The sequence below is a fragment of the Onychomys torridus genome, chromosome 18, assembly GCF_903995425.1.
Source record: "Onychomys torridus chromosome 18, mOncTor1.1, whole genome shotgun sequence".
NCBI classification, from domain to species: domain Eukaryota; kingdom Metazoa; phylum Chordata; class Mammalia; order Rodentia; family Cricetidae; genus Onychomys; species Onychomys torridus.
Window position 1 is genome coordinate 44,251,288 of NC_050460.1, and position 22,305 is coordinate 44,273,592.

General features: G+C 50.3%; 1 protein-coding gene across 1 annotated transcript; it reads left to right on the top strand.

Annotated features, from left to right (window-relative positions):
• The first annotated feature begins 10,570 nt into the window (after window positions 1-10,570).
• On the top strand, window positions 10,571-12,489 carry Neurog3 (neurogenin 3). Its single transcript, XM_036168267.1, has 2 exons — window positions 10,571-10,899; window positions 11,020-12,489. Exon 2 carries the CDS (start codon window positions 11,021-11,023, stop codon window positions 11,663-11,665), a length of 645 nt encoding a protein of 214 aa, XP_036024160.1. The 5' UTR covers window positions 10,571-10,899; window position 11,020; the 3' UTR covers window positions 11,666-12,489.
• The last annotated feature ends 9,816 nt before the right edge of the window (window positions 12,490-22,305 follow it).

Genomic DNA, 22,305 nt, shown 5'->3' on the forward strand with positions numbered 1-22,305 from the left:
CTCCAGCCCTTTCAATAGCTTTTCTTGAGGTATTTTTTTTTCTATCACAGAGACAGGAAGGTGGCTCAGATAGCTGGTAGATTGGAGCCTTCTGCCAGTCAAGAGGAGAAAGGGTTTGTTTTCCATGTCTGTAACAAAATACTCTGACCAGAAAAGAAACTGAGGCAGGGAAGCATTATAGAAAACAGTCCACTTTACCTTAACCCAAGACTAATCATACTGGACTGGAACCCTCAAGGATTCTGAGTGAAGAAATGAATTAAGTCCTTCACTTGTCTGTCCTATATGTGTTTATTTAGGGAACCCACTATTCTCCCGCATCCATTGCAACAGGAAACATTTTTCGTCACCTTGCACATGAGCTCTCCAATGGGCTAGCTCAGTCCATGGTCTCAGAGCTCTATATGTGGAGAGAAAAAAAAAAAAAGCCAGTCTGAAGAAATGCCTTTACATGACCATTATTTCCACAGGGAAAGAAAAGGAGCAGAAGGTATGTACTCCCTACCCCAGCACATGCGCAGATGTTCTGTGGTTCAGATTCGACTGTGTATTTCAGGACAGGCGTGGGTTCGTGTGCCGTTTTAAGAACTAGGATGGGGAGGTCGTAAGGAACCTTTCTCAGTAGCTTCCAGCAGAGGCATCACAACAGGCTATACAGCCTCACACCAGGTAAGGGACTGGGACACAGTCAGGAATCAGAACACCGCAGACCCCACAAGGACTGTTCACACTAACCTTTTTGTAGCCATAGCTTGATCCTTGTCGACCACTAACCTATTCTGTATTTCTATAATTTTGTCAGTTCAAGAACCTTGTAGAGCTGGACAGATGGCTTGGTGGGTTGGCACTTGCCACACAAGTTCAGTCCCTGGAACCGACATTTTAAAAAGCCAGATGCAGTGGTGTGCCTCTGTAATCCCAGACTCACACCCCTAGAACAAGAAGGGAGACTGCAACAGGAGCATTGCCTGAAGCTTGGGGGCCAACTAGCCTGGAGTTCGCAGGCTGTATAAACAAGAGACAACCTGCCTCAAAAAATAACTTCTCTCTTAGGTATTTGTCGTGGCAGTGAAAAAACCGGGGAACAACACTAATCAGACATAACTCAAACTATAAGTGGATATCTAGAAGTCCACACTAACATAAATAAATGTCCAGGCCCACAAGCAAATAGGAAGATGGATATTTTCCTATATTGAAGAATTCCAAGTAATTATATAGACATTTGTTCTTTCAAGTGGGACTTAATTCTCTGCTCTTTAAGTGTGGTTGGCACATAGTGACATTAATATATATGTATATATGTGTAAACATACATTTTTTTGAGACAGGGTCTCTCTATGTAGTCTTGGCTGTCCTGGAACTCCATAGGTAGACCAGGCTGGCACTAAACTCACAGAGACCTTCCTGTCTCTGCCTCCCAAAGGCATGTGCCATCATACTGAGCAAAAAAAAAATTCTTTTTTTAGCTAGGATCTCTTGTGGCCCAGGTTGGTCTCTAGCTCACTATGGAGCAGAGGAAAACCTTGAACTTGAACTTCTGATCTTCTTACCCCCACCTCCAGAGTGCTGGCATGTAAACATGTACCACCATGTTTGATTTTACATGGGAATTGAACTCAGGGCTTCATGATTGCCAAGCAGGTGCTCTAGCAATGGAGCCCCACACTCAGCTCCTGGTGCAATGTTTCTAAAGATTATACTAAGGAAAGGAAAAGAATGGACAAGCGTTCTGCAGTGGAGAACCCATGAGACAGAGGAAGAAGTGTATCATCAGTAACAAGGCAGTCAGAGCTTTAGCAACACAGTGTAGCAAGGAATCAAGAGGCAAGGATACATTTCCACTGTATAAATTTACTCCTGGTTCAAACTCTACGTGGGGTTGGAGATGGTTCAGCAGTTAAAAGTGCCTACTGCCCTCCTATCAGTGGATCCCAACTCAGACCCCAGCCCTCACCTCATCTCACAAATGCCTGTAACTCCAGCTCCAAGGGATCCAATACCCCCTTCTGGTCTCTGTAGTTACCTGCACACACACACACACACACACACACACACACACACACACACACACACACACACACACGAAAAAATAACTCTTTTTAAAAAACCTTCTAAGTGAATTAGAAATTGAAAGAACTTTCTCTAAGGATGAATTCCCTCTGTGAAAACCACAGTTGACATGATATTTTTTTGTGGAGAGATGAGAACCATGCAAGGGAAGTAAAAAATACCTCATTAATAAATGCCCTGTGGGAAGTGCCATGTTAGAGAGGGGGAAATGGAGAACGTAAGCATAAATGCTGAGTTCTCGACACGTCTTACAACGCTTGGTATATCACAGGCATGTATGTGTCTGTGGGCTGAAAATTTGCAGGAAAGGGCTGGTATGGGCTACAGTTTTCTCAGGCTGAGGACTGCAGTATTACACAGATATAGATATAGATATAGATATAGATATAGATATAGAATAGATATAGATATAGATATAGATATAGATATAGAATAGATATAGATATAGATATAGAATAGATATAGATATAGATATAGATATAGATATAGATATAGATATAGATGTAGATGTAGAATAGATACAGTATAGATGTAGATATAGATAGATGTGTGTTATCATGCACTTTTTGAGTGTGCATGTACATGCACACATAGACCCAAGGCTCTTGTCAGGAGTCTTCTCCAGTTGCCCTTCACCTTATATATTGAGACAGGGTTTCCCAATCGAACCCAGAGCTCTCGATGTAGCTAGGCTGGCTAGCCAGCTTGTTCTTGAGATCCCTTGTCTCTGCCTTCTAAGGGCTGAAATTATAAGCAAGCCACCATACCCACCAGTATTATGTCCTGTGATCCAGCAAGTGGTCTTCACACTTACCACTTGCCTGGCAAATGGCTTAGCCACTGAGGAATTTTCCCAGACCTCAAAGGGTTTTTATAGTGGGTAAGTAAGTGTCCCTTAGCGGTGTCCGTCCTGTATAGAAAGTGACTTCCCAATGTGTAATCTATATAACTGAATAGTTATGCTAACTCTATGGTCATGAAGTCACGGAAGGAGATAGGACTTCTAATGGTCATCTATTCCTCTCCTCTAAGGAGACCACACAGTCATTTCAAGCTGGAGAATATGTCTTTACAGGTAAGATTCTACCCCTGTGCAGAGGCCCCTCACCATCTTTGTCTGCTGGGGTGGCATGATTGGCAAGAGCCTCGATCCCTGCTTTTTCTAAGTCACTGTCCTTAGATCTAATCTCTGGAGCCTTGGAAAACAGCTGATTACCATCTTCTCATAGTGACCCTTCATCAACTCTTACAGGACAGAGGGAATTTGGAACCAATTGACCCAAGGCACCTTGATGCCTGGGCGTTGACAAGACTTGATTTGCAGCTTTCTGTGCAGACTATTAGTTCTGCAAAGTCTTGCTTTTTCTAGACATGTGTCTGCAAAAGGCAGTCTCCCATCCAAGGATGATTTGCAGTGGGAAAGAATGGATGAGCCATCTGCATGCACCACCAGGGGACCTCATCAGCTAGCCTTCACCCCCTTCTTAGATATTGTCCAGCAAGGGTCTAAGAAGGGTCGGTTCTATCATCAGCTCAGCAGTGGGACCCAGTGCATAATGTAGAACAAAGGGGGATGGGGCACAGATTTAGGACCAGGACCAGGGATAATATGTAGTAAATCCCAGCTACATGGGAGGCTGAGGCATTGAGATCACAGGTTCAAAGCCAGCCTGGATAACTTAGTGAGATCTTGTCTCAATAGAAATAAAAGAGGGCTGGTACTAGAGGTCAGCAGTAGAGTGCCTGCTTAGAGTGGGTGGGGAAGAGCTAGGGCTGGGTGAAGGAGATGCTGTGCCAAGAATGAAAGAGTCAAGGAGGCCCTCAGTCTTGGAGGTGCACAAGTCTGTCCTTTCTCCAGACTCCAGAGCAATGCTTCCCAACCTTCCTAACGCTGCGATCCTTTAATACAGGTGTGACCCCCAGCCATAAGATTATTTTCATTGCTACTCCATAACTACGTCATAACGGTAATTTCGCCACCCTTACAAATCATAATGCAAACACCTGTGCTTTCTGATGGTCTTTGGCGACCCCTGTGAAAGGGTCATTAGACTGCAATGGGGTCGCGACCCACAGGTTGAGAACCACTGTTTTGATGGGGGGGGGCACAACGTTCCAGAGCACCTAGGAAGAGGAAGGAAGTTTTGTTATTAATAAATAACAAAAGCCTCTTCCATTCCTGGTGCCCATAAAGCCCCAGTGGAGACTTGCCCACCTCCAAAGGGCACCAAAGGGTGGAGGGATGGAGATCCTGGGTGCAGGCAGTGGGCTGGGGCCAGGAGGGAAACAGTGAAAATCCCCTGCTGGGTAGCTGGAATGGATACAAAGGGAGCTGCTTTCCAGTCTGGGGTACCATAGCCTTAACTGCAAAGGTGTAAAAGAGGAATTTTCAAAAGTCCTTTCTGTCTCCCCAACAGATTATCTAAGAAGGTGATCTGCCCCCCTTAAAATTCCATATAAATAGTACTGCTACTAAGCATCAAGTGGTATGAATAGTTAGTCCTGTTACTATGTATGAGTGGGACACATGGTACTGTTGCTAAGTATGAGTAATATGAATGGTACTGTTACTAAGTACTGAGCAGGAAGCCGTGTTGCATCAATCCTGCGTTAACCTAGTATTAACCTTAATTTTCTTATTTTACATGTATGGGTGTTTGGCCAACATGTATGTCTGCTCACTACATGCATGAGGCTGAGAAGAGGGTGTCACCCTACCACCCCCATGAGATCCGAATTACAAACAATTGTAAAACCTGGGTGTTGGGAATGGACCCCAGGATGTCTGAAGGAGCAGCCAGTGCTCTTAACTGCTGAGCCATCTATCCTGCTCAGCATTTTTTTTTTTCTGACAGTACTAGATTTAACTAGAAAGAGTGAGCCATGCTCACACTGAAAGGAAGGCAGCACACTTTTCTTCAGAAACAGGTTGGGCAAGGGGAAGCGCCTGAGAGTCACACCCAACCCCCATCTGGATAAAATGGAGGTCTGAAAGTCTGGCATCAGGAGGAGACGCTACCATGGAGTGGCCCGGGGTTGCATTTGGGCAAAGGGCTGCTGGCCGGAAGCTGGGGGCTAAGGATGGCCTTCTAACACCAGTGCCAAACTTGTGCCTACCAGGACTTCCTCTGCAGCTCCAGCCCTTGAAACTGTTGGTATAAAGGAGTCATTGGCCAGAAGTGCGGCCTGGATCTGTGTTGGGGGAGGGAGGCTACTGATATCCAAGACTCCCAAACTTTGTATATTTGAAAGGAGAGTGTCAGCATATCCCTCCCTCCCACACACACACAGCATCCTCCCTCAGTGGATAGGAAACTGGTAGATGCCTACAGAGATGAAGCCCCATACCAATCATGGCTGGAGACAGAGGCAGAATGAGGCTTCCTGTGCAGCCCTGCACACACACACACACACACACACACACACACACACACACACACACACACACACACAGAGGTGTGCTTCTCACTATATTTTCACTGTACTTAGTCACCTAGTCCAGGTCTGGAAACCTGCACCAACCCATCGTGGATGGAGACCTGCACACAAAAGAGCTGCAAACACAAATCCCTCGGGATTATGGTGGCCTCCGGGTGACCTCCAGAACCCAGAGTCAGAAGAGGGCCAGAGTTCAAACCCTGCTGCTCAATTCCACTCAGCCCAGAGGGTCCCTATCCAGGTTGCCTTAAGGTGGGCATCCTCCAAGAGCTCACTTGGCTTGATTATTGCAGAAAGGGCAAGCACCAACTAGGTGAAGCTTGGAGGTGGCCTCCCCACGTTCTCTAGCTTCCCTTGTTTGTTTGTTTGTTTTTTTTTTTTTTCTGGGTAGAGAATCACACAGTCTGTTTATTTCCCCAAGCCGGGCAGGCGAGAAGCGGGACATATGGGCGGGCGTTTGCGCTCCGCATCTGTGTCCTCAGTCCCGGTTTCTGTGGGTGCTTGCGCGTGTGTATGTGTGTGTGTGTGTGTGTGTGTGTGTGTGTGTGTGTGTGTGTTCGGGGCCAGGCGCTGGGAACAGACGTGCATCTGTTAAACCCGACAATAAAGTCCTAGAGTAAAGCTGCCAAGATTGGGGCGTCGGGGGGGGGGGGGCGGAAGACAGAGGGTAGAGGAAAGCTGGAATCTCAAAGGCGAGGCCAAAGCACCCGGCCCAGGTATTATGTCGGGAGAAGGTGAGGCGAGCAGCTGCTCCTTCTCGCGGGGTGTGTATGGGAGCGAGGGTGCGTGTGCGCCTGAGAGGAATACACACGGGCTGCCCGACATATGTCGCCACAAAATCACAGTAACTGTCCCTCCTCCCGCCTCCCACCTCCCCGCGCAGTTCCTGACCCAAGGCAGAGCTGGAGAAAGCGCTGAGAAGAGACGCTGTTTCAACAGGTGTCTGGGTGCGCAATGCACCTTTTCACGCATTGACAGGCGCGGCTGGCGGCAGCAATAATGTGGACACTTTGTTTCCTGGCTCTGCGCGCGAGCTGCGGGCGCCCGGGGGGGAGGCGGCTCCAAGCAGAGCGGGGGATCTGGAAATAAAGACCTCGGGTGCTCCAGAGTGTCCCAGCCCCTCTCCTCCCTTTGTTGGAGGACTCCCTGGGCCGAAGCTCCCTCGTGCGCTCTGTGGGGTAGCATATGGCGCCCTCTCACCTACCCAAGAAAAGGAATCAGCCACCCATTCAAGAGCGCACGGGCTCCCAGGGCCCCCGGAGGGGGGAGTCACTAAGGGAATGGCCCCTCTCCTAAAGCCAGTGAGCAGCTCGCCTTATCTGTCCCCACCCAACCTCCACCATGCTCTCAGCTGGCGCAGCAGCCGTTGGGTGGGGAGCAAAGCGCTGGGCAGCACCAGCCTGCGGAAGCGCCCCAGCTCCTGGCAGATGAAATATGGGGTTGGTGAGCCCCTGGAGACCATATGCTTTCAATAAAAGAAGACAAATAGGACCGAGATAGGCCTTGCAGCCAACCTGTTATAAATGAGTGGCAATTGGGCCAATGTACACGGGGGCAGGGCCCCCGGGGGGGAGGCCCGCTCAGTGCCAAATCCATGTGTCAGCTTCTAGGACAGGTGTGCCCAGGGGCCAGGGGCCAGGTCTCCCCCGCTTTGGGTTTATCACGGCAAAGGTAATATTGTGCTAACTATGAGTAAACAGTCATTGTGAAGACCAAGGAGAGTTTATCAGAGACGAACTAGTTGGGGGGTGGTTTAACAATAAAGTTGCTCGCTTTAGGAGCAGGTGATGGCTAGTTGCGCTGACTCCCGCTGGAGACGTTTTCCAAAGCACCCCGCTTTACAATCTCTTGTAATTATTTATTAAACGAAATCTATTTATTATTATTTTAGCAAACACTGGAGACAGGTGGGGCTTTCTTTTCGTCGACTCCTTTTGTTTGAAGGGCTGTTTGAAGTGGCCAGTCTCGGTCCCGGCAGCCTCGCTCGCCAGATTTTTGTCTTCCTCTTTTTCAGGGCCAAAGCGAAGGCGAGAGAAAGAAGCCCCCTCCTCTGGCAAGCCATTAGCTATTCAGCTTCCCATGGAGGCCCCCCTTCTCGCTCGATCCTCAAAGAGCCCCCAGGCAATGCTAGCATTACCCCTGCGCGACCGCAAGGCGCTAGGGCCCGCCGCTGCCTAACCCTCTGTTGCAATCTGCCTGCCGTCTCCAGGCGTCTGGCTGTCTCTCTCTCAGAATCCCTCAGTTCTTCAGGCAAGCCCGGGTCTTCCAGGTGGAGGGGTGCAGGCGTTCTGGAGGCCTCAGAGGCGGTAGATGGATGGCCCCTCACTGTAAGAACAGGCTTTGCTCAGGCGCGCAGAGGGCGGTTTTACAAGCACAATTGGCGCGCACTGCGCAGTCAACTGCGCCTCCGCCTCCACCTCCACAAACCCGGGGATTAACTTTGGCGAGGGGTCTGTGTGTCCTTTGCAGCTGAGAAAGAGAGTTTGGATCCTGAATCTCTAAACTTCAAGGACTCCTAGACATTAAGCTTGGCCTCCTAGCTAAATGAAGACTAGCAGGGAGTTTGGGCATCACTTAGGCGCACTGCCCCTTTGCGGTGCGCTCCTTAAACCTGACTGCTTTTTTTTTGCGCAAAAAGGCTGCTGGCAGCCTACAAGCCCAGAAGGGCCCTGAGCCAGAGAGAGCCTGAACAAGAATTCCAAGAGGGTCTCTACCAATCAAGAAATTTTGCCAAGAACCCCCAGAATTCTTCCTGGCACGGGAAGCTCTGCGCTCTAGCCAAAGCCCATCAAACTCACAGAACAGGACTCAGCCAGGACGAGTCCCATCCCCATTTACAGTCACAGGATAGATGAGAGTCACCGATGTAGGTTGCTTTTCGGGAATGGGAGGGGGGCAGACACCCATGATCACTAGGGTCCCCTTGCAACCCAGGTTCCCTCCATGGAGCCTGATGGGGCCTCAGGACTGCAGGAACGCCTTTTAAGTCACTTTCCCAGTTTCTAATTATCAGGGCGGCGGGGGGAGGGGGAGAGGGGGATAATTCAAGCAAAGCTCTGGTCTGGGACAGAAAAACAAGAGAGGTTGACTCTGCCTAGTGTTGGTTCTGTTGGCTAGGAGGGTGGACCATTACTTCTGTACTAATCTGATCCTATCAGTCTTCAAAGGCTCAGAACATTCTCTGTTCTCTGCATTTTGGGGTCTCTCATTCTACCTCAAACCAAATCATGGCAATGAGTGAGGGTTGGAGGGGGGGGAGGTATCTCGGACTAAGACGAGGCTTAGCTTCTGAATTCTTCACAGTTCTGTTAGGATTTGCTGTGTGACCTTGGGCAAGTCACTTCCTTCTCAGGAACTTGGCTTTTCCATCTGTAAAAGGGCTCTGAGTCCCCGTTCCTGGGACCAGAGAACAAGCTTGAAGCAAGGCATGACCTAAAGCAAGAACTGTAGCAAAAGATAGAGCCTTGGGAACCCTGCGCACAGGATAGTCTGGCCTTGTCTCCAGATTCAATTTCTCAGCAGTGAAGAAGGAATCCCCCTCCTCACTCAGGATCATTTAGAATCCATGGGGAAAGCGCCGCTGCTCCCACCCAGTCCTACAACCCCCTCCTGCCCCAAGTAAATCACCCTCTGCCCAGGAGATGCTGTGCAGCTCCCTCCCCTCCATCCCAGGCAGCCAGAGGCCAGCACTAGAGCCCAGCCACAGACCTACCGCGACCCTGACCCCATCCCTTAGTCTCCCAGCCAAGGCATGGCCCATTCTGCAATTTCCGGGAGTCTCGGAGTAAGAGGACACTCTAGAAAGCATAGAGTTACTGCCTAGAGACTTAACTCCCAGCCCGCAGCTGCATACCCAGCACTGGAAAGTTGAGAGAGCCAGAGCGGCGGAAGCCACAACCCCTCACCCTAAGTGACCGGAAACAGAAGACCACGGGGTGTCCGAGGCGGGGACAAGAGGGGCGGGTCTGCAGGGAAGAAAGGACTACATCTTCGGACCCACCGGGAAGATTTCCAGATAGCTTTAAGAGGGACAAACCAGAAGGCTTGGAGAATCCCTGCCCTGTGATCACCCACAGTTCAGGAGTGATGTTGGGGCGGGTTTGGGATGGGGGAGGAGGGGCTGGACTAGGTGAAGCTGTCGGCCCTCTCTGGCCTGTGATTGGACAGGACCAAAGGGGGGACAGAAAGTAGATCCGCTTTCTCCCTGAGTCTGCATTGAAAAGACAAAAAGGCTAGCCGAGAACAAGCCCCTGCTGACCTCTTCACATCACCTGCCTCTCGGGTCAGGCCTTCCTCAACCCCAGGATACCATCCCTGAGGGGAAGTAGCGGGATATCCCCTGTGCACTCCTTCCACAACCACCTTTGCCTCGGGAATGGACTCCGGTGTCTCAGATGCAGAGTATGGTGGAGGTTTTCCACCTCTGGTCTGGGAGTTGGGGCGTGGGCAGCATCTCGGTGTCGTTGGACCTGGACATCGCCTAGCGATGGTCTCCGAGTAAAAAGGACTGGAGCAAGGCCTTCCCAAGTCACCCTGTCTTCCCTCCCAGAATAGAGAGAGTCTGTAAAACGCTGCTCACACACGTTTCCTATCCTGACCCACAGTGCCAGAGAGCTGGGTGGCAACTTAGAACTAACTGGGTGCTCCTCCAAGCTGCTGGTCAAGACACTTGCCTCCTAGTCGCTGGTTGATTCAGGCAAGCCGCTTCCCTCTCTGAACCAAATTTGAGTCCCCATGTGTAATACTCAAAGAAGAGGTCTTCCCTACAGGCACCCCCAAACCTCCTTCATGCTACCAAGATAGGGTCTGGATAGATGCCAGGGAGAAAGAGGAAAAAAGCAAGGCTGTCCGAGGCGGCCAGACCTGAGCCAGACCGGGCTCTTCTGGCTGGGTGAGGTTCTTTGAGGAACCGAGAGTTGCTGGGACCGAGCCCGCGATGGGGGAGGGGGGAGCAAACAGAGTACTGCTCCCCCCCCCCCCGCCCGTCCGCCCTTTGTCCGGAATCCAGCTGTGCTGCGGGGGGGGGGGTTGTAGAGGGGGGTGGGAGGAGCGGGCTCGCGTGGCGCGGCCCCTGGGCCCCCGCTGCTGATTGGCCCGTGGCGCAGGCAGCCGCGGGGCAGGCACGCTCCTGGCCCGGGCCGAGCAGATAAAGCGTGCCAAGGGGCACACGCCTTGGAGCTCAGGAAATCTCCCTGGGTCTCAACGCTGCCGCGGCGGAGGCCGGGGACCCCCTAGGCGCTTCTCTTCTGCTTCCGGACGCAGTTAATTCCAGGCGAGGGCGCCTGCGGCTCAACAGAACTTCGGAGGGAACAGAGGCCCTCAGCTGTCCACTGCTGCTTGACACTGACCCACCCAGCGCTCTCTATTCTTTTGTGCCCGGAAGACTAGGTAACAATTAGAAACCACCAAGGGATAGACAAGGGGCAGCGGGTACCCCACTCCCGCGTGGGGTGACCTCTAAAGCAAAGGCTGTCTCACTCTTACCCTTCCATTTTTTGCCAACCACAGGATGGCGCCTTATCCCTTGGGTGCGCCCACTATCCAAGTGCCCCGAGAGACCCAGCAGCCTTTCTCCGGAGCCTCGGACAATGAAGTGCTCAGTTCCAAATCCACCCCACCAAGCCCCACTCTCATGCCGAGAGACTGCTCCGAAGCAGAAGCAGGTGACGGCCGAGGGACCTCGAGGAAGCTCCGCGCACGGCGTGGAGGGCGCAACCGGCCCAAGAGCGAGTTGGCACTGAGCAAGCAGCGACGAAGCCGGCGCAAGAAGGCCAATGACCGGGAGCGCAATCGCATGCACAACCTCAACTCGGCACTGGACGCGCTGCGAGGTGTCTTGCCCACCTTTCCGGATGACGCCAAACTTACAAAGATCGAGACGCTGCGCTTTGCCCACAACTACATCTGGGCACTGACTCAGACGCTGCGCATAGCGGACCACAGCTTCTACGGGCCGGAGCCCCCTGTGCCCTGTGGGGAGCTGGGCAGCCCGGGAGGTGGCTCCAATGGGGACTGGGGCTCTCTCTATTCCCCAGTTTCTCAAGCTGGCAGCCTGAGCCCTACCGCCTCACTGGAGGAGTTCCCTGGCCTGCAGGTGCCCAGCTCTCCCTCCTGTCTGCTCCCGGGCACACTGGTGTTCTCAGACTTCTTGTGAAGAGACCCGTCTGGCTCTGGGTGGTGGGTGCTGGCGGAAAGGGAGGAGGCCAGAGCCGCTGAGGTGGGAAGTAGTGAGGCCCCCAAGCGTCCTTGCTCCTTCTGGCTCTCACTAGCTGGATCCCTGGCCCACTCACTGGTTCGACCAGGCTCTCCTCGCAGCACCCTGGCTGCTGCCCATGCACAGCGGGCATTGCAGGCTGCTGTCTTCTTAAATCTCCTCTGTGCAGCAACCTTAAACTCTGTTCAAAGTGGATGAGATGGTAACACCACACAATTGGAGACTCCCCTGGTGACCCCCCTGCTCTCATTCAAATCTGTCAGCCTCTGACCACCGCTTTCTCCAGGAGGGCCTAATCCAGTGGTGGGTCTCACTGCACTGGCTCTCTCATCTAGCTCCTGCTCATCCACCTTGCTCCGTAGACAATGCTCATCCTCTCTGCTGCCCATCAAATACAGGGTTTCCCCGGCCTCTCCATTCTGCCTTAATCCACGAAGGTGATGGATCATCTATCTGCCTTCTCCTTCTGCACTTTTTGAGTCTTTACCCTCCCCCAAGGGGAGGTCCTAGCCTCTAGCTGAGAGCGTCTCCCTGGCTTGGCTCCTGGGTCTGCAATGTGAGCTGCAGGGGACAGGCTCCTGGAGCGCTGCTTGTCTCCCTAAAAAAGAAAAAAAAAAATCAGTTTGTAAATGATATAATGCCTTGGGAAATGAATTTTGTTACGGTAAATTATATGCCTCCTCCCCCATTTTACACATTTGTATTTATTGATGTTATTTCATGGTAGGAAATTTTATATTTTGTACATAAGAGTATCAGGGACTGGTGACTGAGATTTTGAGCTAACTAATAAAAGATGGATCAGAAAGGTAACTCCATGGCGCCGAGAGGAAGGGAGGAGGAGGGTGGTAACCACTGCTGGGATGAGAGGGCAGTTCCACTCCCGGGGGTGAGATGGGGATTTTCTGGGTTCTGGGACTTCTCCCCTGGGTGCTGGGCTGGAGGTAGGACAGGTCATTTTCAGAGTATAGGAAGTCTCTTAAGAAGTCATTAGCCTTGGGCTCTTGTTTTCTCTGAGACTTGCCTGTTTCCAAGAGCAGTTCAGAAGAAAGGCAGAGCTCTAACTGGGGCTAGTGATTTGGTAAGTGCCCACCCCACCCCCTGACTTAGAACTACACTGCCCTTAGGAAAGGGAGAGAGTGATAACTTAGAATTATAACAGGAGTCCCTAGAACACCGCCCCCAGGAGTTTCTCCCCTCCCAATCTATTTTGACACCCAGCAGCATGACCCACTCCTAAGACACATTTTATTGACCAGGCTCCAGAAAAACCACATTTTCAAGCAGTTTGCCAGAGAAGGTAGAGAGGTCAGCCGGGATTTCTATTCGCCTAGAAACGTGTGCCCTTGACTGACTGTGCATCTGCTCATAAAGTACCCTGGCTTTTCAGGCCAGTGAGGTGGCTGGAGACTGGCTCATGGTAGCACTGAAGGCTGTCCTGGAGGTGCTGGCAGAGAATTGAGGCATGGCGTTGCCTCGGAGAAGTTCCGCTGAGCTAGAAGAAAATGGCACAGCTTGCTCCTTGGGGCCAAGAAAATGGAGGGCAGATAACCAGGGACCCACCCAGAGTGGGGGGGGGAGAGAAAAGTGAACCCACCCAGGTGGGATGCTGCCAGCGACTGATCTGTGATGTGTGAAGGTGGCTTCTGTCCCAGAGCTCCCAGGTGTCAGTTTCTCAGGCTCTGGTGCCAATGCCTCTTGTGTCTTTCTAATGTCCTCCACCCTCTCAATCTGAACGTTTTCCTCTATTTCCAAGTCCCTGGAGGAAGCTCAGGGGAGCTGTCTTCCTTATCAAGGATGGGGTTTTGGGGATGGAAGGGGGACACTGCAAACAAGTGAATAAACAGAGCGTTGTTTCCGCTGGTGGCTTTAATCTGGGAGGAGGAGATTAATGGGTTATTGGAAACCTCAACAACAGCCAACTTTCAACCTGGGGCACTGCCCAGGATGTCAACAGCTCCGTGTTGCACAGACCCAGCCTGTTATGTGTCGGGCATTGGGAGGGGGAGGGGTATAGGCAGATCTGAAAAGCAGGAAGTTTCCCCCAGCCTCCTGGGACAGTAGCATGGATATAGACAAAATCATTCAAAGACCAAAGAAACATTCTTACATGAGATATGAGCTCTAAGTGGTGGGTGGGACTAGTACCTGGGCTCGCACTGCTTGCCCAAGGAGGTGGGGGGCTGGGGGATATGACTGAAAATATGGAGAATTACTGAAGTGGAAAGATACCTTTTCCTGCAACAGACTGTGGAAAGTAGTGTTTCTTCTCGTGGGTGGGTGGGAGCTCCTTTGGTACAAGGGACTGTCTGAAGCGAGATAGTGTCTGGACAATGGAGAAGGCTGAGGTGCACCTGCTGCCAGATTTCCCAAGCGCTCTCTAAGGGGAGTAGGCCAACAGACAGACTCACCCTCTGCCCCATGAATGTACATGTCCAATTTAAGCATTCTGGCTCAGCTGCTACCCAGAGTTAAGTGTGGATTTGACTCCAGAGCTTTCTGGCTTATTCTCCAAGTCTGGAGGGGGTGGATGTGGGTTTTAGGATTGGATTTGAATTCCTGCAAAATTTGGGGGTTCTGTGGTTTGGACAGCTGCCTCAGTGTGTGCTCCTTACTGAAGCGCCCTTCTTGGGACTATGAGAGTAGCGAATCTAACCACAAAACAACCTCGGCTCTCGCCTCTCTGGACATTCGATGTTTTACAGCTTTTAAAGCTCAGTGCATCTGCTGGGAACTCCTTCTGGCTGGCTTTCTTTGGTTGGTCTTGAGGTCTGGGGTCACCATCAGTCCCCAGCTCCCAGAGACCCTGACAAGATCCCAGGTCCCGTCAGGAAAAGCCCTTGGGTAGAGTGAATCTTCACCCTCTCCTGCTTTTGTCTGCATCCAAGACAAGCTCCCAGAACAGCACATGAATCTTGGACTCAACCCCCCCCCCCCCAACCCCTTCAGCACACACAAGCAGGTAGATTTATGGTGCCCTGCCCCCATCCCACCCCTCCTCCCAGCCCCCAGCCGGCCTTGGTCAGAGGACAAAGCAACTCAGAGCTGTTGGAATGCTAATGTCTGGGAGTCAGGCCACTGGGCTGGTACAAAAGCAAGTGGGACTGGGAGCACCCTTCCCCTTTGGGCTACAGGGTTGTGTGACCTTGGACAAGTCTCCAAGTCTCAGCTAAATCAAAACAGAAAGAAGTTAGAGACAGTTTCTAAAAACCCACTCACTAGATTTCTGGGAGATCAAGAGAGAAGGCTATGCTTCATAAAGAACGAAGTTACAGCTCCCCACACCCCTCACCCACACTCCCACCAGAAATGGTGTAAAACGCCCTGAAGTCCCTAGAACCAAGGTCAATGTGGGAAGGCATGGGATGGAGTAGTTTACAGAATAAACACCAAACAAATCTAATTACACTTATGCAACACTTCTCTTTTGAGCCACCCCCCACCCCCCACTACACACCAACCTTCAAAATTCTGGCAGAGCAGTGCTCAAGAGAAAAGCAGGAGCTGGCAATTGCTGACCTACCTTCCAGGAGCCAGATGCTAGGATGGATTATAGGGGATTTGAGGCTGGGCTCCCATCTCAGGCACTCTCCTAATGCCAGTGTACAGGGCAAGATGAATGAATGGCCTCACTCATGAGAACATCGATCCCAGAAGTGACTTGCATATGGCCCGTGGTCATTTGGTCACGCACTGTGGGAGGAAACAGACCTGAGACATGGGTTCTAGTTTAGTGGCTTGGAGCTTTTCACTCTGTGCCTTTAGATAGAAGAGGAGCAGGAGCCAGAGGACAAGTCTTTGGAGTCCAGCCAAGTTCCTCGGGGTTCCAGTAAGGTCCAGAAGCTCCTTTGTGCATGTTCCATCCAATTTCTAGGCCTTCTGGTCAACTTCCAGGTCCTGTCCACCACCTCTGCTTCCGAGATCCCTGGTCCAAGAGCCACTGATGAAACGTCACTGCATGGCTGACTTTCAGTGGCGTCTGCTTAGATCCTGAAGCCTTAAGCTCGCCCCTGGCCATGGTGCTGAAACAGCCACACTGACCTACTAGCACAAAAGATGCTCCTGGGCAGCATGTCCTGTCCTCAGCCCAGAAAACTCCCTGCATACCCCTTTAGTCCATGCTTCCAGGATGGAGTCCTAGGAACATCAGACTGCCAAGCATCCCTAAGTGGGGGAGTATGGACTCTATTGTTACTGGCTGACTGCGTGACCCTAGCAATCTCTCTCTCTCTCTCTCTCTCTCTCTCTCTCTCTCTCTCTCTCTCTCTCTCTCACACACACACACACACACACACACACACACACACACCAAATTAGAAGCTAGAATTGAGCAACATGTTCAGAAAATTCTAACAGCATCTAAGAAGTCTAGGAAGTAACAATGTTGCAAGTTTGGCGGCATTGTCTGAAAACTTTTCCCTCAGTAAGGTGTTTTATGTTTGAGTTACAATGAAGTTTTAACGATTCCAAGAAGAAGAGTAAAAGAAAGTCTTCCAAGTGCAGACACAGAATGGCAGAGAGGTGGCTAGCAACTGCTTTAGACTCAGACACAAGGGTTCAAATCCTGATGCTGCTGCTAATGAGTGGCTTTGCATTAAAGCCCCCTTTATCTTCCTGAAGCCTATTTTCCTTGTTCATGAAGCTGAGACAATGGCTAATAGCCATGTAACTGGGCTGTTGTGTTCATTAAGTATACTTGTTTTGTCTTCTAAGCTCTAATATATGATACCTATTTATTTCTAAATTTGTCTCAAGTCTTTCTATTCCTTTCTGGGATAGAGAAGGGGAACAGTGAGTTTGAATTTGCTCTCCACCCTCTGCTTGCTGTAGACTGGCACAAAGTCACACACCACATCCCAGTAACCTTTCCTAAGCCCCAGAAATATATGTACAGCTGCCCCTTGGGGACTCCAGATAAGATGCCCCAAATGGAATTCCTCTGCATCTCCTGTCAAATTAGCATTGCCTCCTGGGTACTACATAGCATTATTTTGAGTAGAAGTCTAGATTCTTCTAGACTTTCCTCCCTCACTGACACTTCATGGGTAGCCTTCAAGTCTTCCTGATCCACCTTCTCTTTTTAATTTTTAAAGTTACATTCACCTATTGAATTAGAGCATGTGCACACATGAATCTATGTGGGGACACAGTGTAAGTGTAGAGGTCAGAGGACAGTCAGTCTAGAAGCCAGTTCTCACCTTCTCCTCTGCGGGTCCTGAGGACTGACGTCAGGTTGTCAGGCTTGGTGGCAAGCATCTTTTACCTGTGAGCCATCTCACTGCCCATCTTTTCTTGCACGTGGCTGCTTCTTTCCCTTCACTTCAACTCTCCCCCCCCCCACATGGAGAGATGACCTAACTCAGTTTCCCTCCTCTGACCTGTACCCTCCATATTCCTGTACCAATCAGAGTCCCATCCAATATGCAGATGGCCTTGCTGCTCTCCTGTTTAGAATCTTCTTATAGCTTCCACATCTCATGATGGAAAGCTCGCATTCTAGCATGGCAGAGTAGGGTGATGGGAACTGATGTGACTCAGAGTCTGGCACCCAGCTGGCTCACTATCAGTATGAATACGAACCAGTTTCTCGGTCTTTCTTTATCCACAAAGTGGAGACTGGCTACCTTACCTTTCAGGGTACAGACTTCCGCCAAGTTGTTTGAGAACCTCACTAACAATTCCCCAAGCTGAGCATTCCTGGTGGGTGGGTAGCACTGCTCATGCCACTGTTTATGAGCTCCTTCTGTCTTTATCTTCCGTCAGTTCCTAGGTACTCGACAACCAAAAGACTGAGGTTACATCACTGTGGTCCCACCAGTGAGAAAGGAAGTTAAGCACAGCCCAGGCTCACCCACAGCCTTCATGCTTCAACCCTGTAGCATCGCACAGCACTTATTTCCTTAGACAAGGAGGACATGATGACAAGGTTTGACTTAGCTAGATGAGAGGTTGGATTGTATTTGGCTTGGAGAATTGAAGACTGGATTCTGGTTTGAGGTCAGGACTGCGCTGGGTAACACATGTTTTTTTTTTTTCCTTTGATTTATCATACCAGAATGTACACCTGTGACTAAAGAGCTGACACACCGGTTTTGAAGTGTGCAATGAACATTATCACTAACCTAGGACAGTTGAAACTCTGTACCTTTGAATCAGCATCTTCCCATCTTCTTCCTCCTCTTTTTTTTATTAAGTTGGCTTTTGTAGTTTTCTTTTATACATATGGGTGTGTCACCTGCATGTATATCTGAGTGCCATGTGCGTTGTGACTGGGGTCCACAGAGTCCAGAAGAGGGTGCCAGATTCCCTGGAACTTACAGACAGCTGTGAGTCACCATGTGGGCGCTGAGAATTAAACCCAGGACCTCTGGAAGAGCAGTCAGTGCTCTTAACCACTGAGCAATCTCTCCAGCCCCTCATTCTCTTTCCACAGTGCCTTGCCTTCAATTCCAGAAATACTGACCTGTCAGATGTTCCCTTTGACACACACAGATACTCATTCTGTGCTTTCTCTCTAGGATTTTCTGTCTGTCCCAAACCTGTCTCCTTTTCCCATTCCTCAAGCCTCCAGTGTGGAAACTTCCTCTGTATGGTTCCCCCTTCCCCCTGCTACTTCTAGAAGATCCCATGAGTGTGACTACCCATAAATATGTACATACATGAGACACTGTGATCTATGTATACACTGTAGAGTCAAAAATGTAAACTAACATACTCATCACTTACTTCATCAACGTGTTATTTTTTAAATGACATTTACTTATTTGAGTGGGTGGGTACGTGCACACATGCCATGGCACATGAAGAGGTCATAGGACAACTTGTAGAAGTCGGTCAATTCTCTCCTTCCACCGTGTGAGTCTCAACAATCATATTCAGGTCCTCAAGCTTGGTGGCAAGTACCTTTACCTGCTGAACCATCTCCTTGGCGCGCGCGCGGCGTGCGCGTGTGTGTGTGTGTGTGTGTGTGTGTGTGTGTGTGTGTTCATGCACCCACGTGTGTATGCATGTGTGTGTACTGAGAATACTAAAAGTCTGTTCTTAAGTCTACACTGTGTTATCACTTACTGTAGGACAGTTGGGGTCACCTGACAGGCATGCCATCTCTCTGAAGTGAATTTCCAGTCCAGCTGAAGCCTCGCACCCTTTGATTAACATCTTCCCATGCCACCTCCTCATTCTCTGGCCCCCACCTCTCTAGTCTTTGTTTCTTTGAGATGGCGTTTTTTGAAGTCCCACCTATGAGCGAGATCACATACCGTTTCTCTGGGCCTGGCCTATTTTACCCAGTGTCCTGTTCTCCTGTGCCCCCTGGGTTGCTGTATGTTATTCCTCTGTGGATATATGTCACACTTTATCCATTCCTCAGTTGGTGAGCGCTTGTGTTCAGATCTCAGATACTGTAAACAGTGGAGGTGCGGGCCTGTTGTCCTCTATACACTGAATCTAATTCCAGAAATGGATCGGTGGATCTGTTTCATTAGGAATATCCAGCCCTCCACCCACTGGCTAGCACATCACCACTAGTGAATATCTGTTGAATAAATGAGGGAGATGATTCATGTATAGACACAAGACCTATGCTGACTCATATTTTCTTCTGTACAAGAGTAACCAATATTGCCTGCCCATGGACCTATTTTAGAAGAGACCTTATCTGGGTTCTCACGGTGACTATGGTGTTTCTGAGCTCAAGAATAGCAACGCCATTGTGCAGCCGATTCCTCCTGAGATCATTTCAATGGGCCAATGGGAAGAGAAGGGCTTGCCAATGATCTCATCTCTGATACGTCATAATCCCATCAACTCTGGCAAGTTACTTGGCTGCCCCAAGCCTCAGTTTCTCAAGCTATAACGATGGTGAAAACCACAGCTGCTCGTGGAGTTGGATGAGGATGCTGGTAAGACAGCAGGTGTGTTTACGCATTTCCTGTGATGCCAACGACTTGACAAGACTCCACTATGGTGCCACCCGCATCTCCTCTTATGCCTATAGATGACTAGCAGAGAAAGCATGGGCTAGGAGTGACTTTCCAACCTTAACCAGAGGGGTGGTGTGGTTTACCAAGCACTGGGACCAGTTGTCATGGAGATGCACGGGGTCAAACCACTTCTTGTGTCTGTATTAGGTATCTATTACTGTTTAACAGATTACACAACACTTAACTTCTGAAGGCCAGCAACAGTGCACACAGGCCACTTCTGAGGGTCAGGAACCTATGTGTGGCTTAGCTGGGTTCCTTTGGCTCAAGGCATCTAAGGGTCTGTAGTTAAGGTCATCAGGCAGGCATGCTCTCTTGCCTGATGAGCTGACTGGAGGAGAAGCCATATCTATATGCATCTGTGTGGCTGTGGCCAACATTCAGTTCATCTGCGGTTTTTGGGAAGAATGCTTTAGATCGTCACTGACTTTGGGATAGAGGGCTTCCTCTGGTCCTTCTCACATAGTTTTGGTCACATAGGATAGCTCAGACTATGGCAACTGACTTCTTGTATGAGTGTATTATGTAAGTACATATTTTTGAGCTAGGGTCTCACTATGTAGTCCTCACTGGCCTGGAACTCACTCTGTAGCCCAGCCTGGCCTCAGACTCACAGAGATTCACCTGCCTCTGCCTCCCAAGTGCTGGAATTAAAGGTGTTCTTTGGGTTCACCTAATGAAAGCATCAAAAGGTATAGGGCACCCAAGACAGAGGTTAGAGGCTTTTTGTAACTAAATTTAAAGGGTGATAACCCTGGCGGGGGTACCCAGCTCAGGTAACCCCAATTCTCAGGAGGCTGAGGTGGGAAGAGCAAGAGTTTCAAGCCAGCCTGAGGTGCATATCAAGACCTCATTACACGTGACCATCCACATGTGACTATCCACACGTGACAGTCTGTTACACATGACAATCCATCACCTTTGCAACATTCAGCTCACAAGGAAGAAATTCAGGAAGTCCTGCCCACTGCCCAGTGATGGGGTTACACAAAGGAGTGTGGACTTGGAGGCAGAGGTCCCTGGGGGCAATCACGAGGTGTCTATCACATTCATGGCTGCTGAAATCTTGGCTACAATGCCCCCCATTCCACCCCCTACCCTATAAGAATACTCGGTAGGTGAGAGCATTTGCTGTTCAGGTTTCACAACCTGAGGTCTCTGAGACCCTCACTTATTACTTACTTTTCTATTGCTTTGATAAAGACCCTGAGCAGAAGCAACCGGAAGGAGGAAGCGGTGTATGTGGCTTCCACTCCCCATCATAGTCTATCATGGAAGGAAGCCAGGACAGGAAGCCAAGGCAGGAACTGAAACAGGAGCCACGGAAGAACAATGCTTCCTCCCCATTGCTAGCTCAGCCTGCTTTCTTATATAGCTCAGGATCACCTGCACAGGCATGGTACCACCTGTAGTGGGTTGGGCCCTCCCACATCAATTGTTCATCAAGGCAATGCCCCCCACAGACCTACCTATAGGCCAGTCTTGTGGAAGAGGAATTTCTCAATTAAGATCCCCCCTTCCCAGATGTGGCTAGGTTTGTGTCAAGTGGACAAAAACCAACCAGCTCATCATGTAGAGATGGAAGGGGAGAGCTGGCTTCCTCAAGTTATCCTCTGACCTTCACATGTGCAACCATTGCACACATGCGCGCGCACACACACACACACACACATGCGTGCACATGCACACTTGGACTCTTTGAGGCAAGCATACTAGAATTTACGTAAAGGAAGTCCAGGTATTTTCTTTGACTCCTGAGCCTGAAGCAAGTGTCTCCTTATCCCCAGTGTTCAGGTTGACTTCTACAGAAGGCCCAGAATGCCCAGCCTGCCACACTGAACGCTCATCTCAACCCCACCCCACCCCACCCCAAGCTCCTGCACTGATCATGGACATCCATTCACTGCTTTCATAGGCCTCCCTGCCCCCACCCGTGAGGCAGAGATTTAGGATGTCTGGGGCCTGGACACAACACCCACTAAAGAAAATTTACTGCCTCTGGAGAACCAGGGCCTGACTTGGGGTCTTGAATGCGTCTTTCCCCCCTTTGCCTTCCCTTTATTAGGTTAGTCATTGCCTGAATCGGTTGCCATGGTTTGGGCAAACCCATGGCGACTCTATAATGAAGCCTGAAAGACTTGGACCCCATTTATCATCCTCAGTGTTTGGGAGGCCCGGAGCCTCATTTGCCTGCCCTGGGGTCTGGACACCACTCTTCTGCCTGCTACCCCCACTCCTGGGCCCCTTTTGAATGAGGAATGAACAGGTGGCGACTTGGAAGAAGAGAGGAGGCGACCCACACAGGTGGAATGAGAAATATACTTGCATATACATGTATATGCCACACAAGCGTGCGCGTGCACACGCACACACACACGCACACACACACACACACACACACACTCTAGGAGTCTGAACACAGACCAAACATATATGCAGCCAGACTTTCTTTTTCCCTAGGGAGTAGGAGACAGACGTGTGCTCTCCAGATACAAGGAGTGTGCAACCCCTCTTAGAAATATGGGGACCTACATCCCAGCAGATCCAGGTGTTGCTACACTCTCCGTACACCTCAGGAATAGCCTGAGCAATGCTGCA